An 18,132-nucleotide genomic window follows, 5' to 3' on the forward strand; every position below is an offset into this window, starting at 1 on the left:
TCAAGACTGACTTGAAGGCTCAAAGAGAAAAAGAAATGGGGTGATTCTGTCCTCCTGTCACCTTAAAATATCTAATGGTGTACACTTGGGGGCGGGAGCTCATCTCTTCCTCAACCTCAGCACCTTTAAGATGTGTGGACTTCAACTCCCAGAATTCCCCAGCCAGCTTAAAGTTGCCGAGGTTAAGAAACACTGCCCTAGGGCCTTTTTCACATTTCTCCTATTTCCTACTTTTTTCCTCATCGGCACCTCCCTGCCTTCCACATTCATTAAGCTTGGTTGCTTTCTCAGTGGCCTGGGAGGGAGGCTTTTGGATCTGGTCCCACCATCTGCTGCTTTAGCAACCTGCCGCGTCCCAACCACATGCCACACACCTGAAACTCAGAAAGGAAACACTGAGACGGACAACCAAAGGAACTCCACACCAGCCCAAATACCCAACACTCAAACCAGCTGCTCCAAAGTAGTCCCACTGATTAGGACAGCCAACTTCCTTCTTGGCCACACTCCAAAGACGAATGTAGCTGTGGCTGTGGCTGCATTCACACAGCTTTAATCCATTTTTGGCATTTGCACAATACACTCAACTATAAAACTAACCAACCAGGCTGAAATTGGACAGCATACTAGCCCACAAAAAACAAACCAAGATTAAAAAGACCATAGTTAGGTTGAGCAAATACAGCAGCTAGGCTGGTATCTGACTTAAGTGTGCTGTGCAGCATGCTGCTATTAAGTCCCAAGGTAGTTTGTTTGGTTTTGTGCATGTTTTGTAAACCTGAGCACAGTGCCTGAACCATTATTTATGGCTTATTATTACATGAACCCAGCCAATTATAGTTCCTCAATAAACCTTTGTTAAGCAAGCTGCATCACTGCCTAATCTATGAACCCAATCATAAAGTAAGCCATCCACTGAAGGTTTTCCTGAATGAAAGAAATTGTAGGGGAAAGCTTTACCCTCTGAGTTTTAGTAAGTTACGTTCCTTTCACAGATCAGGAGAAAAAAACTGATCAGAGAATAAATACCAATAGCCAGAAATCCAGCACTTCATGTGACCCATGCTTAGCTGCAGATTTATTTTCAGTGAAGGGCTGTGACTACAGACAAAACTGCGGGAAAATTGTTAGACTAATTCTTGTCCAGACACAGATGCAATGAAATATTTAAATCTGTTGTTTCTGTTTTCCAGTACAGCTTGTTTTAACAGCTGGGTAGATCAGAAACTTGGCACAGGGCTTTATTCGGGACAAAGTTGCAAAGATGACTTGGAAATCAAATTATCCAGGGTAATACAGCAGCTCTGGCTGTCTTGTGGGAAAGGCTCCCAAGTCCATCCTGCTTTTTGCGAACTAGCACAGACTGTTGGGGGACCTAAGTTTCTTTTGCCTGAGCTAACACAAATCCTTGTGCCAGCCTTGCAGAATATTGGCGATACTCAGCATCCTTTTTGCACCAAGCGTCTCTGGAACAGAGGGCCGTTGATGATTTATTTCTCTAGAGGCAGACAAATCCAACTTTATAGAACAAGTACATCATCCAGCATCTGGATCAGTGTTTCTCAACCTTGGCAACTTTAAGATGAATGGACTTCAGCTTCCAGAATTCTGGGAGTTGAGTCCACCCATCTTAAAGTTGCCAAGGCTGAGAAACACTGATCTGGATCAACCCTTATTTAACAAATGATGTGTTGGTACCATTCTATGCCAGAGTAAAAATCAAACAACTTTCTTATTAAATAAAGGGAGGGGAGGTCCACATAAAATCCAAGTCAAGAACTGACTTACACAAGTTGGGGAGATTAATTGGCCTTGACACAAACTAAATGAACTCCTGTTTTGTGGGGAAGGTTCATGTGTGAGCAAGAGGTTGGTTTCTCTTAATCAGCAGCAGCACCCAATTATCACACAGCAAAATAACACCCTGACCTCTCCCAGGCACATGGTCCAAGCACGGGACCATCAGTAGACCAAAACATAAAACAAAATTTGGGTGCCTCACCCTCTGGCTGCTAATTAGGCCAACCAGCCAGGCTGGGAGGGAAAAACCCCACAGCTTGTGTTCCAAAGGGTCAGCGTTTCTCATACCCAAAAAGCTTAGTGCTAATTAGAAGTATCTCAATAATTTTGAAACAAGTTGGGGGATGGGTTACCTTCCCTTTCATTCACAGTGCCTGTACCCATAAAACATAATCAACCCGGGATTAAATGAAATAACAATTAAAGCTATTTCATGCCATCAGCATACTCAATTATGCCAGGGCAGGGCATATACACACCTGAACAGCCTCTGAAGTTTGCAGTCTGAAGTACAGAGGCAGCAAGAGGCCCCAAAGTCACAGTGCATTTTGAGGATACAATGAAGCCAAGGCAGAAGGTGCTACGGGTTCTTTCGGACCTCAGGCAATGTGCAAGCCTGCCGCTGAATGGAGGGAGTGCATCGTACACATTGTGATGTCACGTGCGCAGCAACATCCTTGCACAAAAGGTACAAATTACATGATTTGCTGTTGAGTTGGGTGGCCTTAGAAATCGAAATTATTAATCAATCAATCAATTGCATAACATGGTGCAAGCAATGGCCTGCCCCTCCTACTACTGTGTTTCACATAAACCATCGTCTGTCTGTGACACAGTCTGTATAAACACAGCCAATTGTGGCATGCTCTATAAACCAGAATAAACAAACCCGGGCTTAGTACAATGCGTGTATCAGGCCACCCTCTCTCTGCTTTGTGCTCCTCGGACACACTAAGACGATCAAACACATGGCATAAACGGTGCTGCGTGAACCCAGGCCTGTATGGGGACGTCTGTCAAAACCCCAAGCTCCCCACATTCTCAGACTAGAAACAAAATCACATCCAAGACTATTTACTTGAGCCCAATGTTCTCCAGGCACAAGCGCAACTGCTTGGCATTCACAAGAAACAGTGATGTGGGGGAGGCAAAGCTGCAGCCACAAGGAAGGCTGAGGAAGTGCCCCCTGCCCCCTGCCTGGGGCTTAATGTGTTGCCCAAACTTTTTGGGATTTGCAAATCACACTTTCCACAAACCGGGCCGTTTCCCCGGGGTGGGGGGCAGGGAAGGCAGAGAATGTGTGCGAGGACAGCGCGGGCTGGGGGTCCCCAAAAGGCAGAAGCCGGCCTCAGGGGCAAGCCTGAGCCCAGGCAGCCGCGGGCCCTGCCTGCACCGCCCCCGGGGCTCAAGCACAACCGCAGTGCAGCCGATCTGCCGGGCCCCAGGCTGCTTGAACGCCCGCCACGCAAGACGGCCTCTGAGCACACGCCGAGGGCTTCCCTCGCCGCGGACCCTTCCAGCCCGCCCCGGCCTCCGCAGCCGCCAGGCGGAACATCAAGGTCACCCGGACGCCACCTACGAGCCGGCTGGGACCAGCTCAGGAGGAGCAAGGAGCCTCGGCGGTTAGAGGCTCCCAAGCGGGGAGCGCTGGAGGACCTGCCCCAATTCCCCGGCGCCGGTCGGGGCCCCCGCTGCTCGGGCGCTCCCGGGCGGGCTTCCGCCTTCGAGCCGGCGAGCATCTGCCGGCCGCGCCCCGCCGGCAACAGGCGCCCCACCTGCCCAGCCCTACCTGTCTTGGCCCGGTCGGAGCGGCCGAAGTTCCAGAAGGACCAAGTCCGGGCGCCGGGGGGGCTCCGCTTGCGGTAGGAGTTGCCCATGGCGCGCCCGCAGGTGCCCGAGCACCCCTGCCTGCCTGCCCGCTCGCTCGCCCGACCCCACCCCACCCCGACTGCTGGCGGCGGCGGGAGGCGGAGGCGGAGGCGGGCGCTACATGGCGGCGCGGGTGCACCGCCGCCCCTCCGCCCGGGGCGCCTGTCAGCTGCGAGCGGGGGCCCGGCGCGCGGGCCAGCTTGGGGGGAGCTCGCGGCGCCCCGCTCAGCCTGGCGTCGCGGCGCTGCCTCGCCGTGCCCCCCGCCCCCGCGGGGTTGCGCGGAGCCAATCAGGCGGGCCGAGGGGAGGAGCCCGCAGCTGCCCCCCGCCTCGCCGCCCCCCCTCAGGCGGCAGGTGGCTTCGCCCCGGGGACGTTTCCAGCGGGGAGGCTCGGCCGGGGGCCCCGCAGCACGTCCCCACCCTCGGAGCTGGGAGACGCGGCGGGATGGGGGCGGCCCTCTGCACACGCTCAGGGGTGCGCCCCTCGCTTTGCACGTCCTGGGACTGAGCCCGCCAGCCAGCTGCTTTCTCCGGGGTGTGGGGGAATCAGAAGGCAGTTACCAGTTCACCCATTTACAGCAGCAGGGCGGAAATCCACCCTCCGCCCCCCCCCCCCCGTTTTGCCAAATTATACTTTCTGGAATCCCTGGCCATTGGCCATGCTGGCTGAGAGTCATGGGATTTAGAGTCCAACCACACATCAACTAGGCTTGCATACTGTGGACCAGGGCTTCAATTAACTCCAGATAGGTTCATTGTTTAGATATCCAGTATGTTATGTGAACCCAGTAATGGTGTTTCATTAACCTGGGTTTAGAGACCAGCATGTTGGGTCAGCCCAGAGCTAAAGGCTCCTGTTTTCCCCACCCATGATTTACATTCAGAAATGAAGTTATACTTGTATAATCAAACCACATTGTCGTTACATCCCAGCACTATAGGATTAAGATTTACGGATCTGTAAGTGCCAGGCATCCTAAAGAGACTACGGCGTAAATGTCATAATAAATCAAATATATCGATTTTTAGTGTTTAATTTTAGATCGCTGGGTTTGTTTTACTCCAGCCAGATTCCTGTACATTATTCTGGTCCGCTGAAGGGTCTGGTCATCCCTTCTTGCTCTCAGGAGTTTTCTAGGAATGCTGCCATCTCATGGACTTGACCAGCTAAAGGAATTACTAGCTTGCAAAAACTCCGCCAACCTTGACCCTTTTCCCCCATTGGTGCTCCAGCCTCCCCTAACCCAAATATTGACCTCCAAGCAGGGGCATCCATAGAGAGGTCAAAAAAGTCAAGAGGGTGCCTTCTTGATCAACACACATACAGATGGGGTAGGAACTTGGTCACAAAGGGGGCATCCATCTTGACTTTTTTGACACACATGGGTACCCTTGCTTCCAAGTGCCACAGCAACTTTAACCACAGGTGATGATGTTACTGGAAGGGAGTAAATGCCTCTGGGGGCAGGATGATTTGGATAAATAAAATTTGGATAAATATATATATATATTTTAAGTGAAATGGTGCATTAGGCTTAGTAGAGACTTAATGCACCTATTTTGCTTCTCATTTTAGCTTTTTTAAAAAAAACCAAAACCACACAGCCAATTTTGGCCGTGTCATCCAGAGGCCACAAAAAAGCTGCTGTGCTGCGGACTGGCCAGCATGGCTGCCCACCCGTGTTAAAAAATGGAGAGCGAGATTCATTTTGGTAAGCCTTCCCTACCTAGAGACATGGATGGAATTCCGACTCGCTTTAGGGGCAACCAAGGAAATGATAGTTTGTGAGTCGACACTGACCTCAGAGGAGATATAACCAACCAAAGAGAAACTGGTTCCTTAGCTGACCTTCAGCACAGCCTTCTCCTTGAAGTTCCTCTGCTGTATTCTCAGTCCCGCAACAAACACAGCAAACAGAATTTCCATCGCAGACACACTCATGTCCATGTCCTCCTGGACCTCGAGGCCAGGCTTGGCTGCCAGGAGGACCCACCTCTCACCTCCAAATGCGCTTTACCTCGCTGCATGGTTGGGCCATTGCTCTACAACAGCATCCATAAAATACATAATCAAACACCTGCAATGAAGCAGCACATTTCCAGAGGTCTTTATTTGTAAGCAACGTGAAGGGAAAGGGGGAAACTCTCCCAAGGATTTTCATTCTCCAAAGCAGGGTTTCCCAACCAGAGTTCTGTGGCACCCTAGGGTTCTGCAAGAGGTCACTAGGGGTTCCCTGGGAGATGACAATTTGCTTAAAGAAGTATTTTTTAAAATATTGCCCAAATATTTAAATTTATTTATTCAATAAATTTATTTAAATTTATGTATTTATTTATTTAGAATTATTTCATTTATTTAATTATTGCCCGAATATTTCAAGCTCAGGCAACATCACATTAAAGAGGTAAGTTTCATTCTGTATTTTTAGAATGCTGTATGCATATACTGTATACAGGCCTACCCATGAAACAAATATAATTATTTTGCAGCTTCTGGCCCAAATTTGAGCCTGACTGTGCAGGGGTTCTCTGAGGCCTGAAAAATATTTCAAGGGCTCCTCCAGGGCCAAAAGGCTGAGAAAGGCTGCTCCAGAGCCTTGTTCAGAGCTGGTGAGCCTCATCTGATGCTCATCTGATGCTTTCATGCTGCCTAGCAACTTCCTTGACACATTTCATATGGTCAACCACCTGTGAACATAGGCGGATTTTCCAGGAAATCTACCAAACGATATGGTCAATATGAGCCAATCCTGTCAGATCCAACCAGCAAAAATATTCTAGGGCAGGGTTTCTCCACCTTGGCAACTTGAAGATTGTGGACTTCAACTCCCAGAGTTCCACAGCCAGCTTTCAAGTTGCCAAGGTGGATAAACACTGTTCTCGGGTGTCGAGAAGGGCAAAGTCTTCCCTTGAGATTCCTCAGAGATTCCCCTTTTGCTCTGCCCGGCGTTTTGGAATGGAAAGAAAATATTGGAAGCCTTGCATTGCCCCAAACTTGGGTACAGGATCAGAAAGTTACTTGAACCCACTCTGGCTCTGAGGGGACTTATGCTCCCACTCCCCACTGAGACCTGGAAAGGGAAAGGAAGGGAGGCTTCACCAGCCAAGCTGATTAAGTGAAAGTCTTGAGTAAAGTTATGGGTCACTGCAAGTTTGCTGATGAAGCCAAGTTTCAGGAGGAGCCTCGCCAGTTTACAAAAGGGCATTCCAGCCTCTGGCCTCTTAAAAAGGGAAGCAAAACTCTTTTGAATGGAAACAAAGGCCTCTACCTGCTGCTAAAACAAAAAAACAGGAGGTGAAGATCTGAAATCATTAACAGAAACAAGCCGGGAGGCTACTGGCACTTTCCTGCTGAAACCTGATTTTGGGCTCCAGGCCCCTTCCGCCTTCCTCCTCTTGCAACCGAGAGCAATGGGAAGAAGAGACGTGTGTCCCTTCCGTGGGATTTACCCTGGGGCGAGGTTGCCCAAGATGACACTCTCACAAAGTGTCCCTGGATTCCTCACGGGCAAGAGGAGCCAGCAGAAACTCCACCGGTTGGACGGGTCCCGTCCTTTGCTGGGGGTATTTGCTCAGTTCTTCCCCTTGCCCTCTCACGTCATGTGCCAGGCACCCTCTCAAAGATCATATTGTCTTCAGAAAGCAGCCCTCCATATACACGGAAACTTGACTCCCAAGCCGTTCTGGATTTTAGACACTGGGGTATCAGATGAGGCTGTTCCAAAAGTGCTTTCTTCAGGTGGAAAAGACACACACCTCTTTGTTAGCCGAGCAACACTGTCTTTTCCTGCACAAACCAGGAACAAAGTTCTTATGAGTATCCACTCAGAAATCTCATCCTGGGCCTTCATAATCCTGCAAACTAACCACAGTATTTCCCAACAATGAACCCCTGGAAACCAGTTTTGCAATTCAGGCTCAGGGCGCTGACAGTATGCTTCATCCAGTTAAAGGAGCCAACACACATAACACACACACACACACACACACACACACAAACTGGCCACAGACCTTTTCAGGAAAGGATGCCTGCCTTCCTTCTTGGGGTTTACCAGCCTTCTCCAACACGATGCCCTCCACACGTGCTGGATTATAAACCCATGATTCTCAGCCAGCCGTTGGAGCTGGGAATCACAGATGTTGTCATCAGCCATAAGCCAGTTAGAGGATGTCCATGAGCAGGACTACATTTCCCCCTGCAAGACTGAACAAGACCACGCCGGGGTGGGGGCGTTCCTTAGAGACCCAGGAAGCGGCTTTGGCCAAGCCGGACAACCTTCCTTCTCACCTGAAGCCTCCTGTACCAGAAAAGGGGTTTTCCCATCCGCTGTGGTGGTGAGGCTCTGACTGTGGCTTGACCCTCTGCAAAGCCAGAGGTCAAGAGTCGCAGCATGGTGTGAAGGCAGTAGCTATGATTGACATGAAGTTGTTTTAAAGCAGCAGCCCCGCAGGAAAGAGCAGTGTTTGAGCACACGAGGGGGGGGGAGAGGTTGGCTGCCTCCTGCAACACTTTGAATCATAGACCTTGGCTTTTACAAGCCAGAATGGCCAATACAAGCCAAACAAGCTACGTTATGTCTTAGCATGGTCTGTGACGTCAAAGGGTAGTTTGCGCATTTTGAGTAACATCAGATTGAGTGTGGCGATGGTTTAAAAAATGGAAAATCTGTGGAGGAGGAGATGACTGTTGACTTGCCCTTGTCTTGGACACCCACTGTGATCCCCTCAGCCACCGAAGGCCTCACATAAGCACCCGCTGCCCTCCTTGCGCAGCCCCAGGATGGCCATAAAGATTTGACTGATCGACTGACATGGAAAAAGTATCCATGGGGGAGGGACACGGGATGACATCCGCACGCAAATTATGTGTTACTTAGTTGCAACATGACATCATGATGTGACTGATGCCGAACTGCATCATTTGCATCACGATGCAACGTGCGTGCTTTGGCGTTGTCACGGCTTGTAATGGAGGCCAATGACAGGCACAGGAGCGTCAGGTCCTCAGCTCTGCTGTCGTGACGTTGCACAGACGCACACGCACAAAAGGAGTGGGGCTTGCACTGCGGTGATAAAATGCTGCTTTCGTCCTTCTGACCAAGTGTTGAATCCTGCAGACCCCTCTGCAGAGCAGTTTCCTCTGGTGCCCCCTTAACTGCCTCTGCCAGTGACTCAACTTGGCAGCTTTGCAATGCAAGGGGTGCCACACCCTGGCACCACAGGTCCCCCCATTTTTCACACCCACCTGCCATGGCTCTCCAGTGGCTCTGAGGGCAGCCTCCCCAGCTGTCTCAGAGGTGCCAGGCCTGGAATGGGGACGCTTTTCATGCCAATGCCCGCTCTGCCTTATGCTCCGGTCCTGTCCCAGCCCTCCACAGGCTGAATGCTGCCCCTCTCCCTGCCGGAACCGGGCAAAGATCTTTTCTTTCGCTTGGGGTGCTGTCCCACCCACCATCCCTACGCCCTTATGCCCACCCTCACAGACACCACGTGGGTCTCTTGGAAAAATAAAGGAGATCATGACTCAGTTCACACACTGTGTTTTCTATAAGCCATGGTTTAGTCTAGCTGAGTAAATACAACCGGCTGGGTTTGCACCACGCCCCAAACCATAAACCACTGTTTACAAAGGTTACCCGGGCACAGGCGGGCTCTGCTGCTCAGCCAGGCCTCTTGCCTTCAGGGCTGCAAAGCTCTGAAGCAGGTAAAGCCCGGGCCCAAAAACCTGCCTTATCCCCACACTGCACACATGGCCAATGCGCTGGCAGGAGAAGATGATAGCGCACCAAGAGGATTTTGTAGCAAGAGAAGATGTGCAACGCAGGCAGAGAAGTGCAAGGCTTGGATTGCATGGCTGCGGCCACCATCTTGACTGTTTGGACCCTCCCTGCCCATGCCTGCCAGCCTTTGGGCCAAAGCAGCAGATCTTTCTCTGCCACCCCCTTTCATTCCCTAGCATAACTCTAAATGTCCCCATGCACTTCTAGCATGAACAATGAAAACCTTACTGAAGTCTCTTGCACTGCAACATTCTCCAGCTCATCATGCTGGGCTAGAAGCGTGGCCAGGGTCAGGCTAGCTGGGGAAGATGGAGATTGCATGTGTATGCATTCGTTATTTATCTATTCATTCATCGAATGCATATCGCTGCCTGTCTCACAGACGTGACTCTGCAGTCCTCCAGATCTGGACCCTACGCAGTTGAGACACACCGCAGTCTGAAAAATCCATTTTTTTCACTCGGTGAGCTGAAGTTTCAATTCTGCCTAGTTTTAAAGGGTTAACTGGACGCGCTTGCTTGAGAAGGCAGGAGATTGCAATGGCATAATTTATTCAGTCTCATAAACAGAAGAGAGAAACTCAGCCAGGTAGCTGTTGGCACAAAGACTGAACAGTTGAAACGTTGGGATAAACCTTTGTAGAGACAGGGAGGGGCCCTGACAGTTTCAGGAAAGAAAAAACTTTAGTAGCCTGCTTAAACCCAAGGAGGGACATTTCACAGTACAATTTTAATTTATCAACCCAGAAGAAAACTCTGGGTGCTTACCTGGTAAGACTGACATCCCTGCCTCTGGTAGAAACCGCAATGACATCATGAAGTTATTGCACAAATGATATGAATGACAGAATTTGCATCAGTCACATGGCATCATTTTGACATAACTCTGGCTTGTAAAGGACACCTATGATTGGCAGGAAAGCCTACTATGATAGACACAAATTAGATAATTTGTATCTACTGTGCAAGGACATCATGATATCTTTGACACTGGCTCCCTTGCAGATCCCCACAATCACCACCTCAACCAATTACCTGCGTTGGGGTGAAGGACCAGATCAGTCTTCATGCACTATAGACCACGAGTTCTTTTCAACTTCCAGTCTAGCCTACGGTCATAGGACTTCCTCGTGGTCTCCCATCCACGGATTAATCAGGGCTGACCTGCTTAGGATTTTGAGAGGAGTCAAGTGGCTCATTCTAAAAGGCGTGGTTCATTTAAAAGTTTGGTAATCAGTTGTGTGGCTTTTAATCCATGAGATTTAAGTGAGTTGTCACATTGCAAGAAGGCTCCTTCTGAGGAAAAAAAATAATAAAGCACTGTAACCCCAGTGATTATGTTGCTCACCAAGGATGCAAAAGCGAGCTTGTGAGGGGCACAAATTTGGGAGCCCTCATGTTGGGCAAGGGGTCTATTCTATCAAGGGATTTCCACACATGAAACTTCAGGAAGAGTATTTATTTAATTAATTAATTTTTATCCTGCCTTTATTATTTTTATAAATAACTCAAGGCGGCAAACATACCTAATACACCTTCCTCCTCCTATTTTCCCCACAACAACAACCCTGTGAGGTGGGTTGGGCTGAGAGGGAGGGACTGGCCCAAGGTCACCCAGCCTACTTTCATGCCTAAGGCAGGACTAGAACTCACAGTCTCCTGGTTTCTAGCCCAGCACCTTAACCACTAGACCAAACTGTAATGCCAGCCCACTTCTGAATGGGTTAAGTTTAAGGGGAACATTTCTGCTGCTGCTGGTGAGAATGAATGATGCTGGGACAGCCATAACCTTTCTTTTTTAAAAGCAACAGAACGATTTTAGCCAGGTGCATCAAGTTCCAACCTGTCCCCCAAATCTTTGAATTGGGCAGCTGATTCATGCCTGGTTTCTGGGCAGACAGCGCTGCTGGGACATTTCTGCGGCTCTCTGCTTCAAGGCTGCCCCTTTCCATGCTGAATCCCCAATAAAAATCCTGTGGTGACGAGGGAAGAACAAGGCTACTGGCATCACCCCTTCGCAAGAGAGGCTTTGACAACCTCCCAGATCAGGCTCATCAAACACCCCCCCCCCCGCGCGCGCAGGAGCCAGGAGGGCGGAGGAGGTGGGAGTCAGGCCTGAGAGGACCCCTATCTATTTTCTCAGAGTTCAGCATGAGTAGAACGAGGCAGTTGTAGTTTAAACAAGCCATGGTTTGACTGTTCTGTGGATGTGCTAGCAGCTGAACAAGCAAGTCAAGGCATTTTTTGGTGGGGGGGGGACACTGTTTGTATTGGTGAAAATCAAGTGGCAAGGAATCCAAGCGATGCACAGAATCCCCTGCAAAGTTGCAAAGTACAGTGGAATGAAAGCCAAGGTGCAAACATTTGCATGGCCTTGTGGTTGAGGGACTGGCTTAAGACTTGGAAGGCCAGTTCAACTCTAACTTCAGCTACAGAAACGGTGCACTGGAGGCCTTTAGGCTACCTCCCACTCAGCTTAACCTACCCCAAAAGGCTGTTGTGAAGATAAAGCAGAGAAAGATCCCCACCTAAGCCACCCTGAGGTCCAGTAGGATATACATCTGATGACTAAACAAAAAAGCAGTACACGGAACTCCTGGATTTGTTTTGGGGTGGGAAGATGGGCCTGAAAGTGGGAAGATGGGCCTGCTTCCTCCGTGCAGTGGAATTCTCCCCCCCTCCCTGCCCCTGCTGCCGTTGCAGGGGACACCACTCTCTGCTGGCAGCCGGCCTGCCAGGCTCCTGTGGTGCAGGATCCTTGCTTCCTGCCTGACCTGCCCCTGCGATCACGCAGGCCAACATCTGCCCACAGCGCAGAATCACCTATCACCTGCAAGAAAGGAATGCGAGCCTATTGACAACCACTTTCCCTTTTACGGTGCTCTCTCTCCATTGTCAGAAGTGCTGTAAACCAATTCCAGAGGTCGGTCCCTTGCCCTCCTGGATGCAACTCCAGCAAACTCACCCCCCGCCCCCCCCCCTGTAAGGGAGAGCCCTCCCATCAAGGCCACACTGGGTCACTGGTGCCCCCCTCTAGGCTGCTGAAGCTGCTAAGCCACATGTGTTTGCCCATGAGCACCCGGTGCTGAAAGAGTTGAACAGGGTGTGGCCCATCTGCACTCAGCATTTTGGAAGCAGAGAATACGTTGTGCTGGGAGACAGTGGTGATTTCATCCGGTAGAAGCTTGCTGGAGCCATAATGATCTGGCAAGCAAAGGACTTCATGTCTCCTTGGTAATCTGCAGAGAAACTCACATGTACAGCTCCTTGCACTCACGTGTTTCGAGTGGATTTGACTGTCATGGATTTCCCCAGTGGGGAGGAACCTTGTTTTTCAGCAACTATCCCTCTTTACCCCTACAGTGTCCCAGGTTCTCACAGTCCAGTGCCATGCTCTGCACTTCTTACTACAACATCCAACTGCTGCTAGAGATCTTCTGCAGCCGCCCCAATGTGCCTCCGTTTCCCTTAAAAGCCCCTTGAGTTAAAAAGCTCCTTAAAGGCCTCCTTGCTGTGAACTGGGGCTGGGAAAGAACTCTGCAGGGAAAAAGTACTAATTTTATTTGTATAGCGTGCTTCCTTCCAAAATGAGGCCAAAGTAAATATATTTTGAAAAACAATTGAGAAGGACAGATGAACCAGCCTTCAGGGGATCCGCAGGAGGATGTTCAAGAAGTCCCGGATATACGTAAAAAGGGGGCAGGGCTCTGATCACAAGGCCATGCCCACCATTTTGACCTTTTTGACACACACACACACACACACACACACCATGGACACCCCTGCCTAGCGCCGTGTTGTGTTTAACCTGCTCGCTTGGCCCAACCCAACAGATAGACTGCAGATCCCAAGGCAGGCGAGCTTCCTTGCCCAACTTAGCAGTCTAGACCTCCTGTCAGTAGCTTGCTGGAGTACAGGGTGTATGTCCTGAGGGAGATAAACCCTTCACAGAATCCCTGCAGCCAAATCCAGCCTAGTCCCTTTGCGCCAGGGTCAACCCCGCTCTGATGCCTCTGGGGCCTAAGGGAGGGCCCCAACCACAGCATAGCCCCAACTGTCTACGAGAGAAGGAATCGGTTCTTGCGCAGGTCCCACAATGGGGGCGAGCCGTTCGTTTTCATCCTGGCAAGACGTCGCTCCCTCTCTTCTTCCTCTCCCTTCTTACTAACAGTTGGCACTTCAAGAAGCCAAAGTAGCAGTCCTGTCCCATTTTCAGAAGTACCAAAGAGGAAACTTGCCCGATACAAAAATCCCGCTTAAAGGAAGCTGCCGCCAGAATATCCACACAGATGTGCTCGTCCAAAGTAGCCCACAAATCAAATCACAAAATTGCCACTAAAGGACTCCTCCGCCAACCGGAGGCTGCGTGCACGAAATGGACAGCAAATCACCTTCTGCAAGCACATGGCTTTTTCCAAGATCCAAAGACAAGAAATAAGATGCACATCTACCTTTGCGATGCCTTGTGATTCAAGCACGTTTCCCTCCCTCTGGTCTTTTGGAACAAAAGCGCTGAGCATGCTGCAAACAGCACGTGAGCCAGCAGAGCAGCAAGGCGGCAGGGAAGAGGCGGCGGAGATTCCCGGACGGATGGCGAACAACCTCACTTGAGACAACCACGGCCAACACGTCTCGTTCCCATGGAAAGTCCTCCAGCTATAGAGAAAGGTGCATTTTTCTACGGGATATACAAAGTTTGCCAACATGGCTGTTCTTCCAAGATACATAAAGCTCCCAAAACAGATGTCCAACTCCTGCAAAAATCATTCCAGGCTCGAACTGGGACACACAACTCTCTAGGAAACTGCCATTATGGCAAACCAGGCTCACTTCCTCATCTGTACAAGGAGAATAACACTGACGCGGCTCCCAAAGTTAGGAAAGGCTGTGCACATATATCCAGACCGGAAAGCCGCTTACCATTGGAAAGTGCTGGTGATTTTCGAAAAGCAAAACAAAACACTACCTGCTATTTGAAATTAAAAGGTATCATCAGCCAGCCAACCATTTTTCCAGCCTCAAGGGAATCTGCCAAACTCCCAAACATTCTTCTGAGGCTCTTCCAGAAAAAGAAGTATTAGCATATTAGCAGAGCCCCATTCCAATACCTGCTACTTTTCATGCAGCCGGGAGAAGGAATCCTTTGCTATCTTGCCAACTAGAGACAAAGGATTACCTGAGTCCCGTTTCAGGTTATTTTGAAAGCAGGAACTAGATTCATTGCAGGGTAACCCCACTTCTTCAAGGCCTGATTCCTGGAAAGAGCGACCAGGGAGAACATTGCTTGCAAGCTGCCTGGGGTGAGGATGCAGAGATCAGCCTTCCCCACCTGTTGCCTTCTAAATATAATGGACTACAGTTCCCATCATGCTCCCAACCCCAGTGAGAGGTGAGCTATCTATCTATCTGAAGAGCACCAGTTTGGGATGGGATTATCTAACCCAGTGATTCTCAACCTCGGCCACTTTAAGATGGGTGGACTTCAACTCTCAGAATTCCCCTGGCTGAAGTCCACACATGCTGGCTGGGGAATTCTGGGAGTTGAAGTCCACCCATCTTAAAGTGGCCGAGGTTGAGAATCACTGGACGGCATGCCAATACCCTCTGTCCTTTGGATGGCCCTTGGATTCTCCACATCTCTGACAGCAATAGCTGCTCTTCTCTGGACTCTTCCCAGAGTATCTTCCTTGGAACAGAGCAACCAGGCTGAGGTCTGTGCTTAGAGCTGCACGCAGTCCACCCTCGACTTGTCTGGTGCCAAGGGGGGAGGGGGAAATGCCTCTCGCAGGCCTTACTCATATTTCCCAGGCAATGCATGGCAGATTTTGCTTTCACTGATCCGCCAACATCCCTATATTGCTTGGACTTCTGCTGGCCCCCAACATCAACATTCCAGGTTGAAAGGCACGAACACAAGGGAGCCTCCGTCCAGGCCGAGGCTGGGGGCCAGGGGGTAGGGTTACAAGTAGTGTAAGGCTCAGGGTGGGGAGGCTGGTTCCAAGCCTTGAATAGGCTGACCTCAGGAGCTGTTCTGGGTGGGCCAAAAGCCAACGGATGCACAGCAGAGGGCTGGGAGGAACTGGACACCTGGAATCATCAGCTCACCAGTGTCCTCTTCAGTGAGGATTGGTCTGAAGAGCCTCATGGCCTCCCCAGAGGAACCTACCAAAGGGCCAGCAAGAAGGATGCCCCCGAGACTGGGAAACCCCAACGCACATCCAGCCTGCACAAGAAGACCACCTGCCCCAATAGAAGAGCACCCAAGCTATTGCTTCCCTCCAAGGCAGATGCTCTATTGCGACAGTTCCCTGGGATGAGGGGGGCAAACATGATTACCTTCAACCTAAAGCAAGGTGAGGCTGCATGTTGTCCTCATGACACCTTAAACCAGTGTTTCTCAACCTTGGCAACTTGAAGATGTGTGGACTTTAACTCCCAGAATTCCTCAGCCAGCTTCTCCAACTGCCAAGGTTGAGAAACACTGCCTTAAACATTGAACAACTATATTATGGCATCAGGTTGCATGGGTGATGATGTGCTTTGTCAATCCCAAGTATATATAGAAATAAATCGGTTAACCTTCACTTGTTGCTATTTTCCTGGGGTTTCCAGCTAACATAAAAAGTTGCAGCATTTGAGTGACGACATCATTATTCCCACATCATCACCTGCTCCCCATTCTCCTCTGTGGATCTTCAGGCCAATGAACTTTTTGGCCAGTTTTTCCTGAGCCGGATCCACGAGGGCCAATCTGCCTGGCACACTGCCACCAGTCAAAGCGTAACGCTCCATTCCATCTGCGCTGACACACACATATGCACACTGCTTTGGCGTGGCTTGGCCTTGAACCTGGTGAACCAGGCAGCAGGAAGTTGCAAACTCACGCAAGACAGGAGCTTCAGCTCAGTGCCTGGCCCCAAGGCTCCCGCAGGCCACAGCTGCCCAGGTGGGCCCCAGACAGGGAGTGCCAGGAGCTCTGCAGCACCTGGGCCACAAGTCAGCCCCTCCAGGGCTTTCCCCAGCTCTGCCCAGGCCTGACTGCCCAGACCAGCCACACCAGAGACGCCGCCGGTGCCCCTTTCTCTACCCCTGAGTACAAAGTACTAAGTACTGAGCAAGGGAATTGCTTCAGCAGAGCAGTAACCTTCCTTGCCTCCCCAGCAAAATGACCGGGTCAGGTTGGGCCTGAGTTGCATCACTCCCTGCAAAGCTCCCTCCCCCTCCCTCTGTCTGGAGGGATCTGGAGCTGCTCCGGAGTTCGCTCAGGATCCCAGACCTCATGACTCAGAGAAGGAGCAGGCCCACAGAGCAGCTACGGCCTTGGCAGAAAAGGAATTTGCAGCGCAGCAGGGGAGAGAAGAGGCCCGCACCTGGCATGGCTGGCAGGAACCAGTTGCTCCCCAGAGCAAGACCTCCCGGTGGGTGTGCGCAGGTTGCTCCTAACCCAGGTGGCAGGTGGATGCGTTTGGTGCCTGCCAGGAGACCTTGGCCCACCTCCGAGCCCCCTTCTTTCCCCAAAATGTGAGGCTCAAAGACCACAAAGAAATGGCCCTCCGACTGGCCTCTGCGCCCCCCCAGCTGCTCCTTTGAGAAAGGGGAGCCTCCAGTGGCACCAGCCAGGGAAGCAAGCCGGGAAGCGGGACCCGGGAAGCGGGACACGGCGAGGCTTCCCCGGCAGCCAGGTTTCGGCTGCCTCTGTTCCAGCGGAGGGGCCGAACCCTGCAACAGGCGAGGCAACAGGAACGCGCTGCAACTTTGGGCAACTGGAGCTCCGCCCGGAGCGCGTGTTCGGCCCGCTATGCTCTGCACGCCTTCGGGCGGAGGGGAGAGTCCGGCGGGAGCCCGCCAGGGAGGCCCCACCTCAGGGACCCCTCCCGGACCCAGCCCCCCCGCGCCCCTCTGCCAGGCGGAGCCCGCGAGGCACACACACGCCCACACACAAAACCCCCAGCCCGGCGGGAGGCGGTGGCGGCGCGGGAAGGGCGCGGTGCAGGGCCCGGCGCCCCCCCCGCCCCGGGCCTTACCTACCTTTGCCCTTGCGCCGCTCCTCTTGCCTCTTGCCCTCCGCAGGGGGCGCTCCGGGCTGGCTCGCCGCCGCCTTCTTCTTCCGCCGGCCCCGCAGCCAGCTGAAGGCCCGGCGCAGGCTGGACGAGCCGGACTTGGGCTTCTTCTTCGTGGGCGGCGAGGCGGCGGGGGAGCCGTTCTCCTTCTCCGCGGGGATCCAGCTGTCCTCGGGGGGCGCCGCAGGTGCGCTCTTCCCGGACATCTCCGAGGGAGCGAGCGACCGAGCGAGCCAGCGGGGGGGGGGGAAACGGAGGGAGGGAGGGAGGGAGGGAGGGAGGGAGGCGGCCGGGAGGGGCAGGCGGGCGGAGGAGGCGCGGCGCGGGGGAAGCTCGGGGGGCCCCGCCTCGCCCTCTGCCGGGCTCACTGGCCGGGGGGAGCCGCCGCCGCTGGCGCCGGGACCCACATCGGAAGCCCCGCCCGGTTTCGCGCGCCTGCCTCTCGACCGCGCGGGGGCCCGGCCGCTGTGCTCCGACCCCCGCCGGGCGCTCAAGTTTCCCCGGCGCAGGGCGCGCGGCTCCCGGCCCTGCGGCGCCGCGATTACTTCCCCCGCGGTCGGCGATCCTCGATCGGCAAGGCGCGAAGAGGACGCCGCCGCCGCCGCCGCCGCCGCCGCCGGGGAA

General features: G+C 52.3%; 1 protein-coding gene across 3 annotated transcripts in view; it reads right to left on the reverse strand.

The window, feature by feature from the left end:
- Positions 1-17,751, reverse strand: part of NHSL3 (NHS like 3) — a 61,469-nt gene extending 43,718 nt beyond the window's left edge. For 2 of the 3 annotated variants that reach the window (XM_063311710.1, XM_063311711.1), the window contains exon 1: positions 17,477-17,751. In XM_063311710.1, coding sequence (XP_063167780.1) covers positions 17,477-17,714 — 238 coding nt within the window. In that variant the 5' untranslated portion in view covers positions 17,715-17,751. Of the gene's footprint in view, positions 1-3,589; positions 3,704-17,476 lie in introns of those variants that run through there. The other variant, XM_063311712.1, reaches the window with a different exon arrangement.
- Between the last annotated feature and the right edge of the window lie 381 nt (positions 17,752-18,132).

Source organism: Candoia aspera, chromosome 10, assembly GCF_035149785.1.
Source record: "Candoia aspera isolate rCanAsp1 chromosome 10, rCanAsp1.hap2, whole genome shotgun sequence".
In the NCBI taxonomy this organism is placed as follows: domain Eukaryota; kingdom Metazoa; phylum Chordata; class Lepidosauria; order Squamata; family Boidae; genus Candoia; species Candoia aspera.